The 17890-nt window shown below is 51.7% G+C and overlaps 1 protein-coding gene across 3 annotated transcripts in view; it reads right to left on the bottom strand.

Annotated features, from left to right (window-relative positions):
- The window catches only part of GARNL3 (GTPase activating Rap/RanGAP domain-like 3), an 83143-nt gene that overhangs the window by 6649 nt on the left and 58604 nt on the right, over positions 1 to 17890 (bottom strand). For all 3 annotated transcript variants that reach the window (XM_005881466.2, XM_014529330.1, XM_014529329.1), the window contains exons 13-23: positions 17335 to 17380; positions 16425 to 16531; positions 14392 to 14507; positions 13749 to 13853; positions 12711 to 12785; positions 10367 to 10478; positions 5602 to 5700; positions 5067 to 5183; positions 4373 to 4548; positions 2370 to 2528; positions 1374 to 1440 (exon numbers count right to left, since the gene is read on the bottom strand). In XM_005881466.2, the coding sequence (XP_005881528.2) occupies positions 1374 to 1440; positions 2370 to 2528; positions 4373 to 4548; positions 5067 to 5183; positions 5602 to 5700; positions 10367 to 10478; positions 12711 to 12785; positions 13749 to 13853; positions 14392 to 14507; positions 16425 to 16531; positions 17335 to 17380 (1179 nt within the window). The remainder of the gene's footprint in view (positions 1 to 1373; positions 1441 to 2369; positions 2529 to 4372; positions 4549 to 5066; positions 5184 to 5601; positions 5701 to 10366; positions 10479 to 12710; positions 12786 to 13748; positions 13854 to 14391; positions 14508 to 16424; positions 16532 to 17334; positions 17381 to 17890) is intronic.

Consider the following 17890-nt stretch of genomic DNA (forward strand, 5'->3'; position numbering starts at 1 on the left):
TGCAGGGATGCTGCGCCCTGCCGGAGGGAACCAAGCTTCCTACGTGTACAGAGAGGATGGCGGCTCCTGTTCCCACACTCCCTTTTCATTCTGGGATTCGTTCCCTCGTTCTAAAAACCAGCTCTATCTTTCTGTTCAGAACTGCTCGCCCACCTAAAACCCCTCCCACCTTTCGAGACGTTAAAAGGAAAAATAAATCTACATCAGTGTTTAAAGCATCCTGTCACAAGTTTTCCTCATAGATTTTTTGATAAAGTAAAAAGACCACACTTTGAAGAGATTAACATCTTGCAAAAGTGACTTTAAACACGTGACCCCTGCTCCCCTTGTCCCCGAAAACCTGGGAGAGAGGACAGCAAAGGCCTGGCCACCTGAGCACTGGTGGGTTGGACGGAGCCCCTGGCCTTTCCTGCTGCCCCAACTGGGGACCTTCTCACCCAACATTCCTTCTCACCCAGCGGCTGAGACAGAACTGAAGCCAAAATAGCCTAAAAGAGAGACTTATTGTTGGGGGGGCTCCTTCCTTGTGACTACTTCTCCCAACTTGCTCCCCATAAATCTCAAATTCTGAAAGATGTTTTCCAAACAAAGTTCTCTCTTCATCACTGGCTTCCCCATACTTATTAATCAAAGATTAATCAGAATATCTGCCACATGTGACATAAACAACGTCACCACTCTACATTAATTCCATTCTAGGCTGAAAAAATATGTTTTCCTGCTTCAGTTAGACTGGCAGCTTTATGCACAAAAATGTCACTACTCTTAGCCATGAAAAGATCCTTTTTTTGTAGTGTAAGGTTAGCTTTTGAAATGCTGCAAATCCTTAAAGACCCTGCTCACACCCACCTGCCACCTGACCCAAAGTACCCCCGCCGAGGCCGGAGACCAGGGAGAGGCGCTTTCACTGGCACCTGAGAAACAGTCACGAGGAGTCCCTGTGGTTAAAATTCTGGCGAGGGAATCACGAGGGCCTGAATGTGAGCCCTGGCTCCGAGGCTTCTCATGATCTGAGAAAGGCAGTTCACTGCCCCCGGCCTCAGCTGCCTTTTCTCCAAACTACAGGTAATAAGAGCACCTGAGAATTACAGAGATGCTACTCCAGCGTCCTGAGCTCCGCACGTGGCAGGCAGCAAGGGCTCCCTAAACGGAAGCTGTCACTCTAACTGTCACCCCCACACCCTGGAGACGGGCCACGATCCGGGCGTATTGGCAGATCTAGGTAGGAATGCAATGTTTAGATGTTTCCTGGAGCGCAGTTAAGGCCACGGGAATGAACCATTAGGCAAGTCTAAGGTTAAGTCCCTTCCAATTGCCCCCAAAAGGGACGGTGGATTTCAGCAGATAAAGACACAAGCACGCGGCTCACTTACAGTTGTAGCACAAGAGCAGCCCGGCTTCCCCGTCTTCGTAAACATCAATAGCTGCAACGAAATGAACCTGCAATGGTAACCAGCGGGGTCGTGGGTAGGCGGGAAGTTTCAGGGGCTCCCAGCACCCCGCCCAACAGCAGCCTCCCGCGTCCCTCAGGTGCCTTTGTGCACCACGCTGCCCCTCGGCTGCCTGCCCTGCCCTCCCAGCGGGGGCTCCTGCACTCGGCTCATCTCGCTCCAGGGCAGCCGTTGGCATCAGGCAGGCCTATGGGGACTCTGCCAGGACTGAGCTGACAGCGTGGCTGTGTTCAGAGTCAGGCTGTGGGGCAGGCCATGGCGGAGCGCCAGCCACGGCCGGGATCAGGGACAGAGCCACAGGGGGGGCCTCCCCACTCCCTCCTGATGCCTCCTCAGCCTGTGGGACCGTTACTGACACTCAGCTCGGCAGACCCGCTTCATGCTTCGACCCGATCCCTGCCTCGGTCTCTCCGGGGTGAGGGCCCGGCAGGACCAGCTCCACGACCGTTTCTCCAGGTGAGGACGTGAGAGCCAACTAGAGAGCTTTCGGAAAAGGCATTCTGGGTCCTCACTCCTAGAGATCCTGACGTTGTAGGTCTAACGTGGGTCATTGGCTTTTCAATTTTTATTTGCTTAAAAAGCAGTTCATTTTATTGGCATTTAGAAATGATGAAAAGAACATATGGTGTTTGTGAAAATGAAAAGCACAGCTTTGTAACACGTGAGGCCTGTGCCCTGCCTTCCCAGCGCCCGCAGAAGAGGACGCCCAGCTGGGCCCGTGGCCAGCCTTCCCGTGTGGCTCGGGGTGAGCTCCCAACTGGGAACCCCTGGGACTGGGGCCCACAAATAAGCCAGAGACCCAATCTTGTGACCACCTAATATTGATACGATACAGAATCTGCTAACTGTGGCTTCACAGAGCTGGAAGCCACACCCCTGGTCGACTTCCATCCCCCCTGCCTGTGGCTGCCGACTCACCCTGCTGGCCTCCACGTGGTGCAGCCGGAAGGCCTCCCCCGTGCTCTCGTTCACCACGTCGAACTGGTGTCGGTACGCCACGCAGATGAGATTGTCACTCTCTTCTGTTGGCCCGTCTACTAAAGTCATCACCACGGGAGAGTCGGTCAGACAGATCTCCTGCGTGGTTGACAGGGTAGGAGAAACGGTCAGGTCACAGGCAGCCATCTTCGTATCAAGCCCCACTGCCCACCCCATCCAGAAAGGGGCCCCCTCCCAGGTCCTGCAGACCCTGCTCCTGACAGGGAGGCAAAGAGGGATGGAGCCCAACTTCTCCCTGACACCCTGTCCTCAGGACCAGACCTCATCCACAGCATAGGGGCGGGGCCAGGGAATACTTTTACAAAAGTGATTCAACAATGTGGTCCGAGTTAGCCCTTAGATAATCTGGTCCTGTCCTGTGAGAGATTTAATAATAATAATAATAATAATAATAATAATAAAAAAAATAATTGCTAGCTTTGTTGAGCACTTAACACAGTACCAAACAACCACTATTCTCACTGAAGCCTCATGACAACCTTATGAAGTAGGTAAGGTTATTATCCTACTTTACAGATGAGAAAACAGAGGCTCAAAGGTCATGTGACTTGCCTATGGTCACGTGGTTTATATGTGGTACAGCCAAGATCTGAACTCAGGAAAACTGACTTCAGAGCTCGTATGCCCCATAAATGGGCATACATATTCACTAAAATTGCTAATAACTGTATCAAGAAGACTAACAGCTAATTAAAGCAGAAACTGAGATGCATAACTCCAGGCAAAATAATCTCTCAGCTTGCCTACAGGCATACTCTGCCTTGGCAGCCAGTGCTTGACATAGTCCACACCTTAATGTACCATAGTTTTTAAAAAGTTAGAAATGGTAAGATCAGGGAAGGAACCTGTCCCTCAAGGAGGTTTCTCCTACAAGTTCCACCCTCAATCAATTAGCAAACCTAGTGGCTAGTGGCCCGGGCTGCTCTGCCCACGGCTTCCTCCACCTCTGCAGCCGCCCACCCACCACCATCTCTCGCTGGGCCTGCGGTGGCCTCTCAGCAGGACACCTCATCCCCACTCTTGGCCCCATGCTCGCCTCTGCGCAGCGGCCAGAGGAGGCTCCGTAAAACATGCAGCTCTGCCCGGCCGGTGTGGCTCAGTGGTTGAGCATCCACCTATGAACCAAGAGGTCACAGTTCAATTCCTGGTCAGGGCATATGTCCAGGTTGTGGGCTTGATCCCCAGTGTGGGGTATGCAGGAGGCAGCCGAATAATGATTCTCTCTCATCATTGATGTTTCTCTCTCTCTCCCCCTCCCTTCCTCTCTGAAATCAATAAAAATATATTTTAAAAAACCAGGCCAGTTCTCTGCTTCAAACCTTCCAGAGGCTTCCCCTTCACTCAGAGTCACAACCACAGTCCTGGGCAGCAGCCTGGTCCCATGCCCTGGCCTCCCTGCCTCTTTACTCAGCCCGGGCACCCGCCTCTTGCCTGAGCCTTGGCTAGGGTCCGAAATGCCCTTTCCCCGATACCCTCATCGCCCACTCCCATATTTCATTTGGATCTCTGCCCAAGGTAACCTTTCCAGAGAGGGCTTCTGGGACGTCCTTCCTAGGATAGAGGCCCCCCCCGCCCCATTGCCCTCTGCTGTTACCCCTACTTTGCTGCTATCCTCAGGATCACAGACCTGCCTGCTGATTCCTGTTACCCTGCAGCTAGCAAGCAATCTCAGGGAGAAGAGCGGCGTTTTGTTCACTGCTGTGTCCCCAGTGCCCAGAACACCCCTTCGGTGGTCACGGGCCTGGGATCTGGGTGGAGAAGGGGAAGACCCCGTTGGCCTTAGTCCTCTGGGGGGACAGGGCTTCAGGTGAGGGTTCCCCGAATGGGCTACTGCCTGTGGAACAACCCCAGTAGATGACAGACTCAGGGTGGAAGGAGAGTCGGCCTGGCCCGGAGAGAGGGGGTTTGAACAGAAGACCTACCCTGATGTACTGGAATTCTTCAACGGGGGACTCCGACAGGGGGGATAACAGCGAGGGGCCGGGCACCCCTCTTAGCTTGTTGTGTTTCCTTGTGATCAGAAGCAGTTTATTCCGGATGGCGACCACCACCCTCAGCTCTCTGCTGTGGTGAGTGTTAATGGCGTACAAGTGGCAGCCTGGGAAGAGAAATCAATGATGCTGATCAGGACCAGAGGTTGCCAGCCCCCAGGTCTTGGCAATCGGGACCTTCCTAGGATTCCCCGAAATCAGAAATAACCCAGTGAAATGGCTAAGGATGCTGCCGCCTGGCGAAATGGAGACTTGGAATAAAAACTGGATTGAGCTACAGGAAAATTAAGGACGTTAGTTCCCTTTATTGTAGAGTTTGTGGTCTCAGCTTCATATCACAACATGATGTGAATTAAAGTGAGGGTGATCAGAGCTCCAGAAACCAGCGTCTAAACGGTTAAAAGCCTCTTTTCAAGGTTTGCACCCAGAGCTGTACACAACCTAGGACTCCCTCTGGTCCTCAACGGTTCCCAGGGCTCAGGGTTCGCTAAGGGAGCCCGTGATGCTATCTTTGTGATGTTTCCGAGTAAAAGCAAACCAGTAAAATCAAATTCCTCCTCATTTTAAGTTTCAGGGAAACCTGGGCAGCCTGACCCGAAACCAGCCAGGCCGTGCTGCGCGTCACCTTTCGTTTTCTCCAGCTTGTTCTCCCGGCAGTCGCACCTGCCCCACGCGGCCTGCTTGCCCTCGATGCCTTTCTGCACAGCGCTCAGCCTGAAGACAAAGAGGCGGGCGTCCTTCCCTGGTGAGACGAAGCAGACGGAGGAGGAGACGCATGGAAAAGTGAAAAAGAATGGAAGGGGCAAACTGTGTGGGAAAACAGGGCTAGAGGCAGGGAGACCCCCGACTGCCTTTACCTATCAATGCATTTAAGGATGCTCTGCCCCACCTTCTCTCCTTCACTGTCCCCTCTTCAGAGAACCAATGGGCCACCCATGAACCCTGAGCACTGAGCACCAGGAGCAGAGACAGTTGGTACGACCTATGCAGTCAGACCCTGTGAGCCTCGGTGCTGGCCGCAGGGGGCTGCACACTCCCCTTTCCCCTGGAGACCAGCAGCCAGGAGGGGAGTATCACCGGAGGGGAGTATCATCTGGAGGGGAGCATCACCCAGAGGGGAGTACCACCCGCAGGGGAGCACCACCCGCGGGGAAGCACACCTCTGTCTGCTCGGAGAATCAGGAGGTCCAGCGCCTCGAGCACATGCATCTGCTTCACAGGCAGAGTCCTGTCAAACACTGGCACTGCCGGGAGGTCACCTGGAAAAGAAAACCTGGTTACCAGCACGGCATCCCGAGGCGCTTTCCAGAACCTAGCGAACAGGCCTGTGGCCACTCTGGAGGCCAGTTCTCGCTGGGCAAGGAAGGAGGCCAGCCTCCAGCGCTTCCATAGGGCTGCACAGGAAGTTCAAGACTCGTCTCCTCTCAGTCTGGGGAGAGGGACTGACGCTTCCTTCCGAGAGGCACTTAAACCTCCAGAGAGCCCGGGACGAGACCTGCTTCCTCATCGCTTGTCAGAGAACAGGCGGCCTCGCTCAGTCCCAGCTTTCCCTGGGGTTCGTACACTTAGTGTATACAAAACTCAGCTGTTTCTCTTAAATAGTTTCTGATTTTTATGTAATTTTTTGAAATTGTATCGTATCTCAGGTTATTTTATATTTCTCAAGAAAGCAAAATTAACATTTCCTTGTATTTAAAAGAAATACAAACAGCCTACTCCAAAATGCCCTCTATCAATAGTTTACCTATACATTTTCAGTATTTCTCCATATAAGAATATGAAATGTCCTTTTTAGACAAAAACAAGAGAGAAATGACCAATTACTTTGCCCAAATAAGAGGAAAAGCGAGTTTCCGTGGAAGTGCTCAGGAAGATGCCAGGTAAACGGACGACTAAAGGCCTGTAACTACAGGCAGGATTTGCTGTTAAGCTTGCTTACTGGGATCGTACATGGCTGGCGATGACTGTGCCCCTGGGGGACTGTGAAGGACACAGGCTAAACGGATCAGGCTGGTCCATAAGCAAAGGGTCTGTTCTGGGCTTGACCTGGAATCAGGTAGGCGATGGGGCCGGGGCGGGTGTGGACGTGGAGGCAGAAGTGGTAGCGTATTGCTCACCTGTACTTGTCAGACACTTAGATCTTCAGGTGCTCTGCTGTGGGTTTAGGCTTGTCTGTCTAATTATAATTTAGGTGCAAGGGGCCCTGAGCCCCTGGCCTCTTCCAGAAGTCTGATTGGGAGTTCATCCCTCCCTGATGGTGGGAGAAGGGGCAGAGCTTGTAGGCCTCAGGATTAATGACCCCCTCACGGGGGAGGGACCTCCTGCTGCTGCGCCAGTGAGAGCTCCGATCCGTCAGAGCACAAGCCGGTGAAGCTCTTGCTAGAATCGGCTTGTCTCTAGTTCCTCATAAGGATGGGGCCAACTAAGTCCACAAGAGCCCACGAAACCACTCTCCTTCCTCTTCTGCCCCAACAGGAATCGATTCCCAAGCTCTCTGTGCTTCCGCTGGGGCTGACCTGATTTTTAAAACATGGGATGGGCACTCATCAGCACATGTGACTAAGAAGCTAGGATCACCTCATTTCCTGAACGGCGGCTAAGAGACACCGAGGGCTTCCTGCGCGCCAGGCCCAATGCTGAGTCTCACAGGTCATTTCATTTAAATGTCCCCATGATGCTATTCGGGGGAACTGCAATACTCCCACTTAACAGCTGAGGAATCTGAGGCTCAGAGCTGGGGAGCTACACAGTATTGCCCCGTTTTAAATGTGAGATGCCAGTAACGTGTCCAAGGTCACGTCCTGAGCATGTGGAGCCCAGCCTGTGCAAGGACAAAGGCTGTGCTCTCAGCCAGTGCTGTGGCCTAAAGGCAGCTGCAAACCCACGGACGGATGGTGGGCCCGGAAGCAACAGCCCTGGAAGGAATTAGGAAGTGACAGAAGCACGTCATCTCACATTTAAAACAGGGCGACACTGTGTAGCTGCCCAACTCTGTACAGAGTTCCTCGGGGTTTATTCTCCATCAAACCTTTCCCAGTGGCTGAACAGGCTGACGCAGTGCACAGGAAGGGAGAGGAGGCAAGGATATGAGCAGGTGACTTGTAGATCTCATGACAGTTTCATAACAATTTTGTTCTTCTTATCATCTCCTTATGAAAAAATCATTCAGAGCAGCCGGCTTTTCTATTACTGCAAAACCAAAACCTATGGTGACAGCCTGCTTAATCAGTATTTAGTCTCCTTCAAAGTAGGTTTTGCTACACTTAGGACACAAAGCATCTTCATTTCTTAAGAATGACCTTGGAGAGAGCAGACTGTCAGGGGTAAACCCGATGAAATGAAGCAGTGGCTAATGGGACAGCGTGAGACAGCCTAAAGGGGAGGGGAGATTCACACTGGAAACAATGCGTATATGGTGAAGCGTAGACAAGAAACAGGTAAACAAAGAAACAATACGGATTATGGCTTCGCAGCACACAGGAGGACCAGCAAGGCCACAGGCTCTTTTTAGCCAAAGCAAACAGGGAAGCGAAGACGTTCCCGGCAAATCACAAAGTCCTTACATCTGACACCTCCGTGAGCATTTGCATCCGTAAAGATGAACACGTCAGAAAGGGACTTGGTAATCTAGGTTTGGATTTTACGTTGCAAAAAATAGAAGCAACTCAAAAAAGGATTTTTCCTGTTTTTAGGCGAGCCTTACAAGTACTTCCTTTCCCACCAAGGCAAACAGGTAGAATTTAATCGTAACGTTTTTCATCATTACCTGCCCAGGACTGTCTTTTTGGAAATCTGTGTTAAGGTGAAAACAATCACATGGTGGTGTTTAATTTTAATACAATGCAGCTGGTTTAGTGCAAGACACTGGGCTAGGAGTCCCCTGTGGGCGCAGGCTCTAGTTCTAGTGCCACTAACCAGCTGTGTCATCTTGGGCAAGTCACACCGTCTCTTTAGGCCTCAGCTTCCTCATCTATAAATCAAGAGACTACACTGAACCTCTAAGGCAGCGGTTCTCAACCTGTGGGTTGCGACCCCTTTGGGGGTCGAACGACCCTTTCACAGGGGTCGCCTAAGACCATCGGAAAACACATATATAATTACATATTGTTTTTGTGATTAATCACTATGCTTTAATTATGTTCAATTTGTAACAATAAAAATACATCCTGCATATCAGATATTTACGATTCATAACAGTAGCAAAATTACAGTTATGAAGTAGCAACAAAAATAATTTTATGGTTGGGGGTCACCACAACATGAGGAACTGTATTAAAGGGTCACGGCATTAGGAAGGTTGAGAACCACTGCTCTAAGGTGTGTGTGTGTTTTAAAAAAATAAATTCTTTTATTTGGTTGTATTTGGGGCAGAATCTATGGACTTTGTTACCTTTTAGCAAGTTCACAAGGATATAGAAAAGATAATAGCTACTGTTTAATAAGTTATTACTATGTGCCAGACACGGCTTTAAGCACTTAACATCTGTAACAATAGAATCTCCACAGTTTCCTCATTGTAGTTATGATCATCATCTCCATTTTGTTCATTTCATCATTTTTCATGATCATAAATGACTTTTCGGCCACTTAAAATAATTGCCTCCACTTTAGAGAAGCCTGAAGCTCAGTGAGGTTACGCTTTCTCAGATCACAAAGATTTTCTGTCTTGTAATTTCTAAAATTAAATATCAAATTTAAATTATTAAATTATGAATGTTAAATTATCAGCTTTTTGTGGGAGAAGGCGCAGAGATTGTCTTTAGTAAATTAGTTATATATACAATTACATATGTACGTACATTAAAAAATTATGTGATGGCATGAAATGAAAACATATGTGAAAAATAACAGAGGAGGTCAGAAATAAGTCCATGATGAAGCCTGGCCCGCCTGCCCTGTCTTTACAGAGGCACCTGGCACAGATGCTGGGTCAGGGTCCGAGGAGGGAGTAAAGGTCATGGCCAGGGGTGGGAAGATGCTGCTGTTTTAGGCCACTGCATCACTCTCACAGCAGTGGCTTCCCAGGTTCTCATGAAATGTCACTATGGTGACCGGAGCCTGGCGGCCTGCTTCCGGGCAGAGTGGAGGGCGTGCCCTGGGAAGATGCTATCTTTCCACCTGTGCTCTCTCCAGCCCGGGAGACACTTGTTACCAGTGTTTAGCCCCTTTAACCTTCATTTGGGGTCTGGAAACCCCACAGGGCCCTCCTGCAGGAAGGCACCAACGGTCCTGGGGTCTAAATTAAATCCCCACCTGAAGCTGAACTCCCTCCAGCCTCCTCACCAAGGACAGGTCGGATTGGTGGCTGCTCTGTGGAGACAGGGAGCTGACCCCGGCAGGCTGGCCCTCCTGGGAGTCAGGAAGCTCGATTTTATACTGAATTGAAATCTGTCTTCCTGCCAAAATCCTTTTGCTTCTATATCCATCAGAAATGGATTATCTACGCTTCTTATTGTTGGTTTTGGACACCAAGTACTTTTTGAATTAGAAACCTTCAAAAAAAAAAAAAAAAAGAAGAAGAAGAGAGAGACCTTTGAGAGAGAAAGAGCGTGTCCCTGAGAGAGTGGCTCTAAATAGCGTGTCCTTGTCGATTTAAGGTGAATGTTGGAATCGTGGTAAGTATTGGCCGAAAAGGAGATTCTTTTTGCAGGTCATTCGATACCCACAGACCAGCGATGCGGGCAGGGGAGGGACCTATCACATGGGCTCACCCTCCGGCTTGCTGGCTCAGAAAACAGTCCCTCTGCTTGTCCTGGGAACCAGGGGACTATTCCCAGGAAATGAAAGGAAATTTCCTGTAAGGAAATGAAACTTTGCCAACCTCATTGCTGGGGACACGTTTATCTAAAGGGAGTTGGCTGGTGGTCACGCATCTTAGAAGCACACGCCACACAAAGACATTTAAAGGAGCGGCTACTCACTAACCATCCACTAGCAGGACGCCCGCGTCGGTGGAGACCAGCAAGGCCTGGCCCCAGGGCTCTGCGCACACGGCTTCGTGGGGGAAGTCACTGCAGAAGCACTGGGGCTCCCAGGGCTGCGAGGGGACACAAGCATCCAACGTGAGCGCACCAGGAAGAACGGGCCGGCCACCCGGGGACCGCGCAGTCCACCGCCTGAACCAGCGACACCGGGCCCTCCACCTGCGGGCTCGATGGGCTCTGCACTCAGTTCCCGTTCTTAAGGAGTCTCCTTTCTTTTTTTTCTTTCTTTTTAAAATATATTTTTATTGATTTCAGAGAGGAAGGGAGAGGACAGAGAGATAGAAACATCAATGATGAGAATCATTGACTGGCTGCCTCCTGCATGCCCCCCATGTGTCCTGGGGGAATTGAACCGTGACCTCCTGGTTCATAGATCAACTCTCAACCACTGAGCCCACTAGCAGGGCTTACGGAGTCTCCTTTCAAATACATATGCGACAGGAAGAGTGCCAGCACGTGTTTCGGACACCATCACCTGTCCCCATGTTCTAAATGCTCTTTAGGGACGATTGAAGCCTTCATCACTTTTTTTTTTTTTTAGCAAATGTTTTTCTTTAACACCTGCAAGTTGGACCAATTGATTCCTATATTTTTGGAGAGCTCACTTTACTTCATCATAAAAGGGAGTGTCCTACATAACTCTCTCAAACAGGTTAGATTCCTGTGTTGCTGATTCAGTAAAATTATTAAGACATACAGAATATGAGAAGTTGGCAGTGTCTTCACAGGAAAATGCTTATTGACCCATTCAAGGCCACACAATCTTAAAGAAAACAATAACACATTAGTAGGAATTTGGCAAGTTCTGCTAACAAACCTATTCATGTCCCCCACAGGACATTCATACCACGTGACTCTTGTCATTAGTTTCAATTTCATTTCAGGCTCAAAGAGTGGGCCCTCCCTCCCACTGCGTCTGATAGGCGTGTGGACGCCTGGCCTCAGTGGTGGGTCTCAGTCCCACAGAATCGTGGACATTTCCATCAGAACTGTTAACATTTCTCCAAAGCACCTGGCTTGGCCTCAAAGGAGAAAGAAGATTTGGGAGAGTCTCAGGGGCGAGTTGAAGTCGTACCTCTTCACGCTCAGACGTCCCACCAGGCTGTGCACGGGCCGTGTGCACGTGTGGGTGTTTGTGTGCACCCGCTGGACGCAGGCGCACGCACTCAAAGCAGAAGTGACGGGTCTGAGGTCACCTTCAAGGGTGCCATTTGCAAATTCTCTGTGTATTATCCCTCTCTCAGAAAAGTATACTCCCTTCCTTTAAGAACCACATGCCCCCAAATGAATATTCTGATTGCTAAGAGAAGGCCTGGACTGTTCTGAAAAGTTGTGCAAAGACTGTGAAGACATTTTATAACCCGAAAAAGGGCTACGCGAGAGCGGGTCAGTCACTGGCAAGGCATTTTCCTAAGAAGATTTCTGGAAGTTCTGGGTTTGTGACTTACAGCAGGAGAGCATGACAAGCAAGCGAATATCAATGCCACGTGAGAGCCAGATGGGGACACCAGGGCACTCAGTGGCACCGAGATGGAAACCAAGTCCAAGGACATGTCTCCTCTCAGCCAAGGACTCAAGTGAGATCACCCGGGCAGAACAGGGCTCCTGACCCAGAAGATCCAAGGGCCCTCGAGGACCCGGGTGGGGTGGGGGGGCGGTGCAGGTCTGTGAAACCCTGAGACAGTGGGCGCTGTGCTGTGCAGATATGCCATCTGAACATTGTAATGGGCCTGTGTGCTCATCCATTGCTTTCCTGAGTTCTCAAAGGGGCGGGACTCCATGACGCGGGGCATCATGGAGGAGGTGTCGCAGACACAGAGGCTCTGTCTGAGGGCGGATGGCCTTTGCCATTTCTCTGGACTCCCCTCTGCCACGAGGGTGAGCACAGACTGCAGGGCTGAATGAGGCCCCAGGCCTTCCCGCCTCAGCACAGGACTGACCTCGCTCCCTCTGAGAGCTCAGGGGACAGTGGATGCCTGGGCGGTTGGGAAAGCCCATCCCCTGGACAGAGAAGACTCTTGGGGCCGCATGTGGGTCTCTGGCCTCTGCGGGGCCAGCTGGACAGGAGCCCACGCGGACCTGAGAGCAGGGCTGCCGAGGGCCTGGGCCCCCTGGGAGGCTCGGAGCTGGCCCGAGAGATGCAAGTCGTGCTTTGTTGGTCACTAGTGAACACGTTACTGCTGCACACGCTCTCCTCCTGCCCCACAAACCTCCTCCTAAGAATCTGAGTAACTTCACTGAGGACAAGGACATTCAGAGTTGAACTTGAAGTATCATCAACTCACCTCTTTTTTACAGATCCCTGAGGCCACCAAGCCGGACGGGGCGTCCACTCTCACAATGGATTTCAGCTTTAGTGCCTTCAGAACAGAGAGCTCTTTGAATGTTTGTTACCAGGCAGTAAAAGACAGCAGGGTCAACAATTATGACTTGAAGTTTTTAAAAACATAAAACAGGAGTAATTTCAGATTGAGCCCAGCTTCCCACACAGCCCTCGAGTTGAAGATAAGCAGGCAGCCTGATATGGGGAAGCCCTGACAATGTCCCAACCCAAGGACCCAAATGCAGTCTGTCATCTCCACCGATCAATAATCAATACAGTGATTTCCAACCGCGAGTACCGAAAACAACTCCGACCTCCTGAAACCTGGTGAACGGCGTCTCCAAGGGGAGAGCTGAGATCTTCAACCAAGGACCACGCTGGGGGCCTGACACTGCACCTGTCTGGAAACGGTGACCTTTCCTCTCAGCTCTCCAAGGTCACCTTGCTCAGCTCTCTGCTTTGGGAGAGAACCTTAGCAGCTGGCAGCTGGCCTCCTCCTGTTGTGACATGGGGTCAGCAAGCGCTGCCACCTCCCGGAACTGAGAAATACTGATGTCACGTGGGAGCAAGGCCAAGGGGGGATTTCCTCCAGGATCTGGAACGAGGTGAGGACCAAGGGCCACCTGACCGAGCAGTAGGGGGAAACTCTGTGAGGACACTGCCACCTGCTCACCCCTGCCTGGGAGGGGTGCAGGGTGCTTTTCCCAAATTGGCTGCCCACTCTTCAGAAAGCCCTGGGAGGCAGGCAACGGGACGCTCCCTTGACCAGAGCGGCCCCGCTGGGCCCTGCGGCCTCTCTCTTCCCTCTGCACAGCGCCCTGCTCTCTCTCATGTGCACAGACCCATGCCTGCAGGCTTCGCAACCATCTCCCTCGGGGCTTCCAGGCTCCCTCAGGGAAAGCACAGGCTCTGGCAGGACTGGGCGAACTGACATTCTTTGCCGGGTCGGATGGGCTCACGGCTGCACATCCTCTGAAAGCGGTTTCAGAACACGACCCACCTGCCCTATTCTCACAAACTCCGCCTGGCGGGCCTCCTCTTTCTTCCGCGCAGACTTGGGCGACTCTGGTAAGACGTCACTGAACGATCGTCTGTTCAGCATGTTCTGAAAGAGACACACGTTAGAGTCCACAGAGCTTTGGGGAGCCCCACGCGTGGCAGGTCGGTGCAGGATGCCAGGGATGAAAGAGCCGGCAGGTGCAGAGCCAGCAGGTGAAGGCTGAGGGCCAGGGCTGTGACCTCGAGCAAGCCAGTAGCTCCAGAAAAACCTTCCAAGCACCCAGGCTCTCTCCACATCCCCGCTCCCTGCCCACCAGCACATGGCCCTGGTCATGTGAGCAATGCCACCAAGGCAGCCACCCCCCAGAAGCACCTCCAATGCTCCAGGGGCTGCTGTTCGACCTGGACACGCCTGCCCAGCCTGAACCTCGACTCCCACAGCCCTGGCTTTGTGAAACCACGTTCCCGTGTGTGGACAGTCACCATCCGCGTCGTGGGAACGAGAGGACGTCAGCCACGGGCCACGGAGCCACAGGCCTGTCCTGACAGCAGGATCCAGGCGAGGCCTCTGCGCGTCTATCCAGGACTCATCGCGGGGACTGTGTTCCCAGCTCGACCCCAAGCGTAGGAAAGGGACCAGTTACCTTGTGCAAGTCTGGCATCAAATCCTGGTGCAGAGAGCGGATCAGCATGTCCAGAGTGCGCCGGCGCTTCTGGGCGAAGGTCGGGGTCTCCAAGGTGGCCTTTTCACCGTTAATTACTGAAAGACGCCAAGTTGTAAAGGGGCTACTGATGCGAACATGCTGTCGAGGAATGTCCGCCTCATAGTGACACCACCCGCTTTCCTAATACGGGCACGACCGCGAGTAACGCCCTCGCGAAGCTCGCTTCAGAACGCTCCCACTTTCTTCATACAAACCGACCGTCCGGGCATGCCCGTCGCACCTTCCCTGCCGGCTGCCAGCTTCGAGCAGCGGGTGTATGTAATACTTGAACACCTACACACCCAGCCTGCCCATCCACCTTTCCACCCATCCATCCACCGTTCTTCCATCCCTCCATCCCTCCATCCACCCACTCATCCACAGGATGCCATTCCATGGGATTAAAGATACATATTTGCTACATTTTGTTAGAAAAAAAATAACACTTGACTAAGCAGAGTACTCAGCTTCTTAGCCTAACGGAAGTTTCTTCTGGGAAAAGAAAGCTAGTGGTTTAGTGGACTAGACACTGAAGTTACGACAGTGGCTGCCCAGCGACACGTCAGGGCACAGGACAGAGTGCAATGGGGGTGAGGAGCCTGAGGTGCAGAAGGCAGTGGGTTTGAACGCCAGCGGTGCTGCCACATACATTCTCAGCAAACGGGGTAGCTGTGTGGGGCCTCAGTTTTCTACCTTGTAAAATGGGTATAACTGTATTTCCTTGTAAGGGTTGTTATACATTTTTAAATGACATAATACATATAAAGAGTTAGCATAGTGCTAGGCACATCCAACTGAATGGATGAGCTATTATTAACGTTCTCTTTCTCAGACGGAGGGCCGAAGGAAGGACGGCGCTCACAGGCCGGACAGCGACCTCCCTGCGACAGGCTGTTCCTGGGTGAGGCCTGTACGCTGGGAACAGCGGGATCGCTGTTGGCAAGACATCGCTTAAGGAACTTAAACTTTGAACGTCTCGCATTTCCTCTCATTCTGGGACTGGGAATTCTTTTGTTTGACACTATTTTTTCCTTAGCATCCCAGAAATATCCATCCTAAATGACCTGTTTTAGCTGAATAAGGAGAAAAGTTCCATTTTTTATTTTTATTTTTTGCTGAAATGCCACTTCCTGTTGTTTAGAGTTTTCCACCTGGCCCACTCCCTCCCTCCCAATAAACCCATGTCAGGATTCAGAGACGTCTGATCGTTGGCTTCCACCTTTTCTCTCAGTCCACCAGCCCCTCCTGTCCTCCTGGCTCCCTCCTCTGTGACTTCAACACCCCTTTTCATAACCTTTGGCCTGTGTTCTCCCACTGGGTCCCCTGTGCAAATCTTCAACGGAACCCTTCATGACCTCCCACCCCAAGAGGGGGCTGAAGAAGTCTCCCTGCTGACTGACTCCATTAAAAACGCACACAGATATGTACACTTTTTAATGATTTCAGAGAGGACGGGAGAGGGAGAGAGAGATAGAAACATCGATGGTCTGCCTCCTGCACTCCCCCTACTGGGGATCAAGCCCGCATATACCCTGACGGAATCGAACCAGCAACCTCTTGGTACATGGTTCGACACTCAACCACTGAGCCACACCGGCCAGGCGACTGGCTCCATTTAAAGCCAAGGATAACTTGAGTCCTTTGTTGCTGAGCGATCTCCAATCCCTGGTGAAAGGACTACCAGCCTGTGGTGGTTCCCTCCCTGAGCCCGCACTCCACAGACACGGCTCACACCCCGCACCCAGGTCTCAAGACCCTTCCTTGCAGGTGAGGGGAAGGAGGGAGGGACACAGGAGGACACCGGGCAGCTGCACACACCTCAGGAAACTAAAGACGCTTCGCACGGAGAATGAGAGTACCTGGCACGGAATCGATGCCCGAGCAACACACTTCCTTACACAGCACCCGGAGAGTCTGAAGAATGTATTCTGACGTAGAACAAGTTGCAAAAAACACTTCAAAACAGCACTTACATTTCACCAGCAAGAAGTCCCTGAACTCCTGGTGGTCTGTGAACACGGGCGGGGATGGCAGGGGGGGCCCGAAGAGCGGCACGCTTTCTTCCGAGAAGATTTTCAGCCTGCGGAGAGCACGCCGCAGTTACCTGCTGCTTCTTCAGAGGCCACGGGCATCTGGGCCTTAAAATGTGTCCAGCTGCCCACGTGACGGGGTGGGAATATTCACACCCCAGACGGTGCCTTCCTGTGGCTGCCAGCGCCCGGCCACTGTGCATTCGGGCAGAGGCCAGCTCTCCCCGTGCCCTTCGTGGCCCAGCCCAGCAGCCGTGGGCAAGGTCGGGCGGCCCAGGAGTCACAGCAAAGGCGGCCACTGGGCACCCTCTGCACACCAGGGAGCACACGGGTATTTTAAGACACGTCATTGATGGATTCTCACCAACCTGCCAAGGTGGCATCATTACCTCACCCTGGCATCACCCGAGGCTTAAAGACAACAGATGCTTTTTCAGAGCCTCCACGCTAGTAAGGGACAGTTGGGGTTCCAACCCAGATCTATTTGGCCTAAAGTTCATGCTCTTTTCACAACATCATAATCCTTTAACAGAGGAGTGTTTGAGACCAGAAGGACAAACAGGCCAGGGTATAGCCTAGGAAAGGGGGTGCTCTGGTCAGGATCAAATACGCCCATCTGTGCCCACCGCAGACCATAGAACCCCAAAGCACCCGGCCCTCGGTCTCCTGCACGGAGCAACGTCACAGGGAACAAGTTTTCCCCAAAGAGAGGGTGGCCTTGAAGAAAGTTCTCTAAGGCGAGGACATCAACTCAATCGAGAAATATCTATATCAGGAGTCTCACATTATGAACACGAATTAGCAAGCAAACGTGCGAATCAGAACCAGAGATGATGACAAAGTCAGTACCTACCTGTAATTGTCGTTCTGTTGATCATACCTCACTAAGGCAAAAATATCTGTGGTGATGGTTAAGGAAATTAATCAAATGCTCACAGTCCAAGGCTTGTGCTTTGAAAATCCGTGGGGAGTCATCCCACACCCGCCCTTTGTGGGCAGGGCACCTGTCGGGGCACCTGTCGCCCACCCTTCGGAGGACTTTTTTGAAAGAGACCACCCAGGCAGATGTAGGTCCAACCACTGAGTGTTTATCCTTCGGGGAAAGAGCTAAACCTCCAAGTGTGTCAGGAGAGCAACATGAACAAAGCTGCTAAGCAAGGAAGACGCCAGCAAAGCAAAAAGAGCAACTCTGCTGCCTGGAATGCAAAGATCCCAACAGGAAACCAGTCATAGGTTCCATCTGACACATTCTGGAGAGAAAAGCAGCTCCCCTTTCTCCTTCTGGCTTTGGTAGAACAAACAAACCAAACACACTCATGTAGTTGGTGGCAGCCTCTGGGAGCCTCTACGTGGCTTGTGCCAGGCACGCTGAGCTGAAATAGTACCAACCCTCCAGGCAGCTTCCTCCC

The sequence above is a fragment of the Myotis brandtii genome, unplaced genomic scaffold, assembly GCF_000412655.1.
Source record: "Myotis brandtii unplaced genomic scaffold, ASM41265v1 scaffold68, whole genome shotgun sequence".
NCBI classification, from domain to species: domain Eukaryota; kingdom Metazoa; phylum Chordata; class Mammalia; order Chiroptera; family Vespertilionidae; genus Myotis; species Myotis brandtii.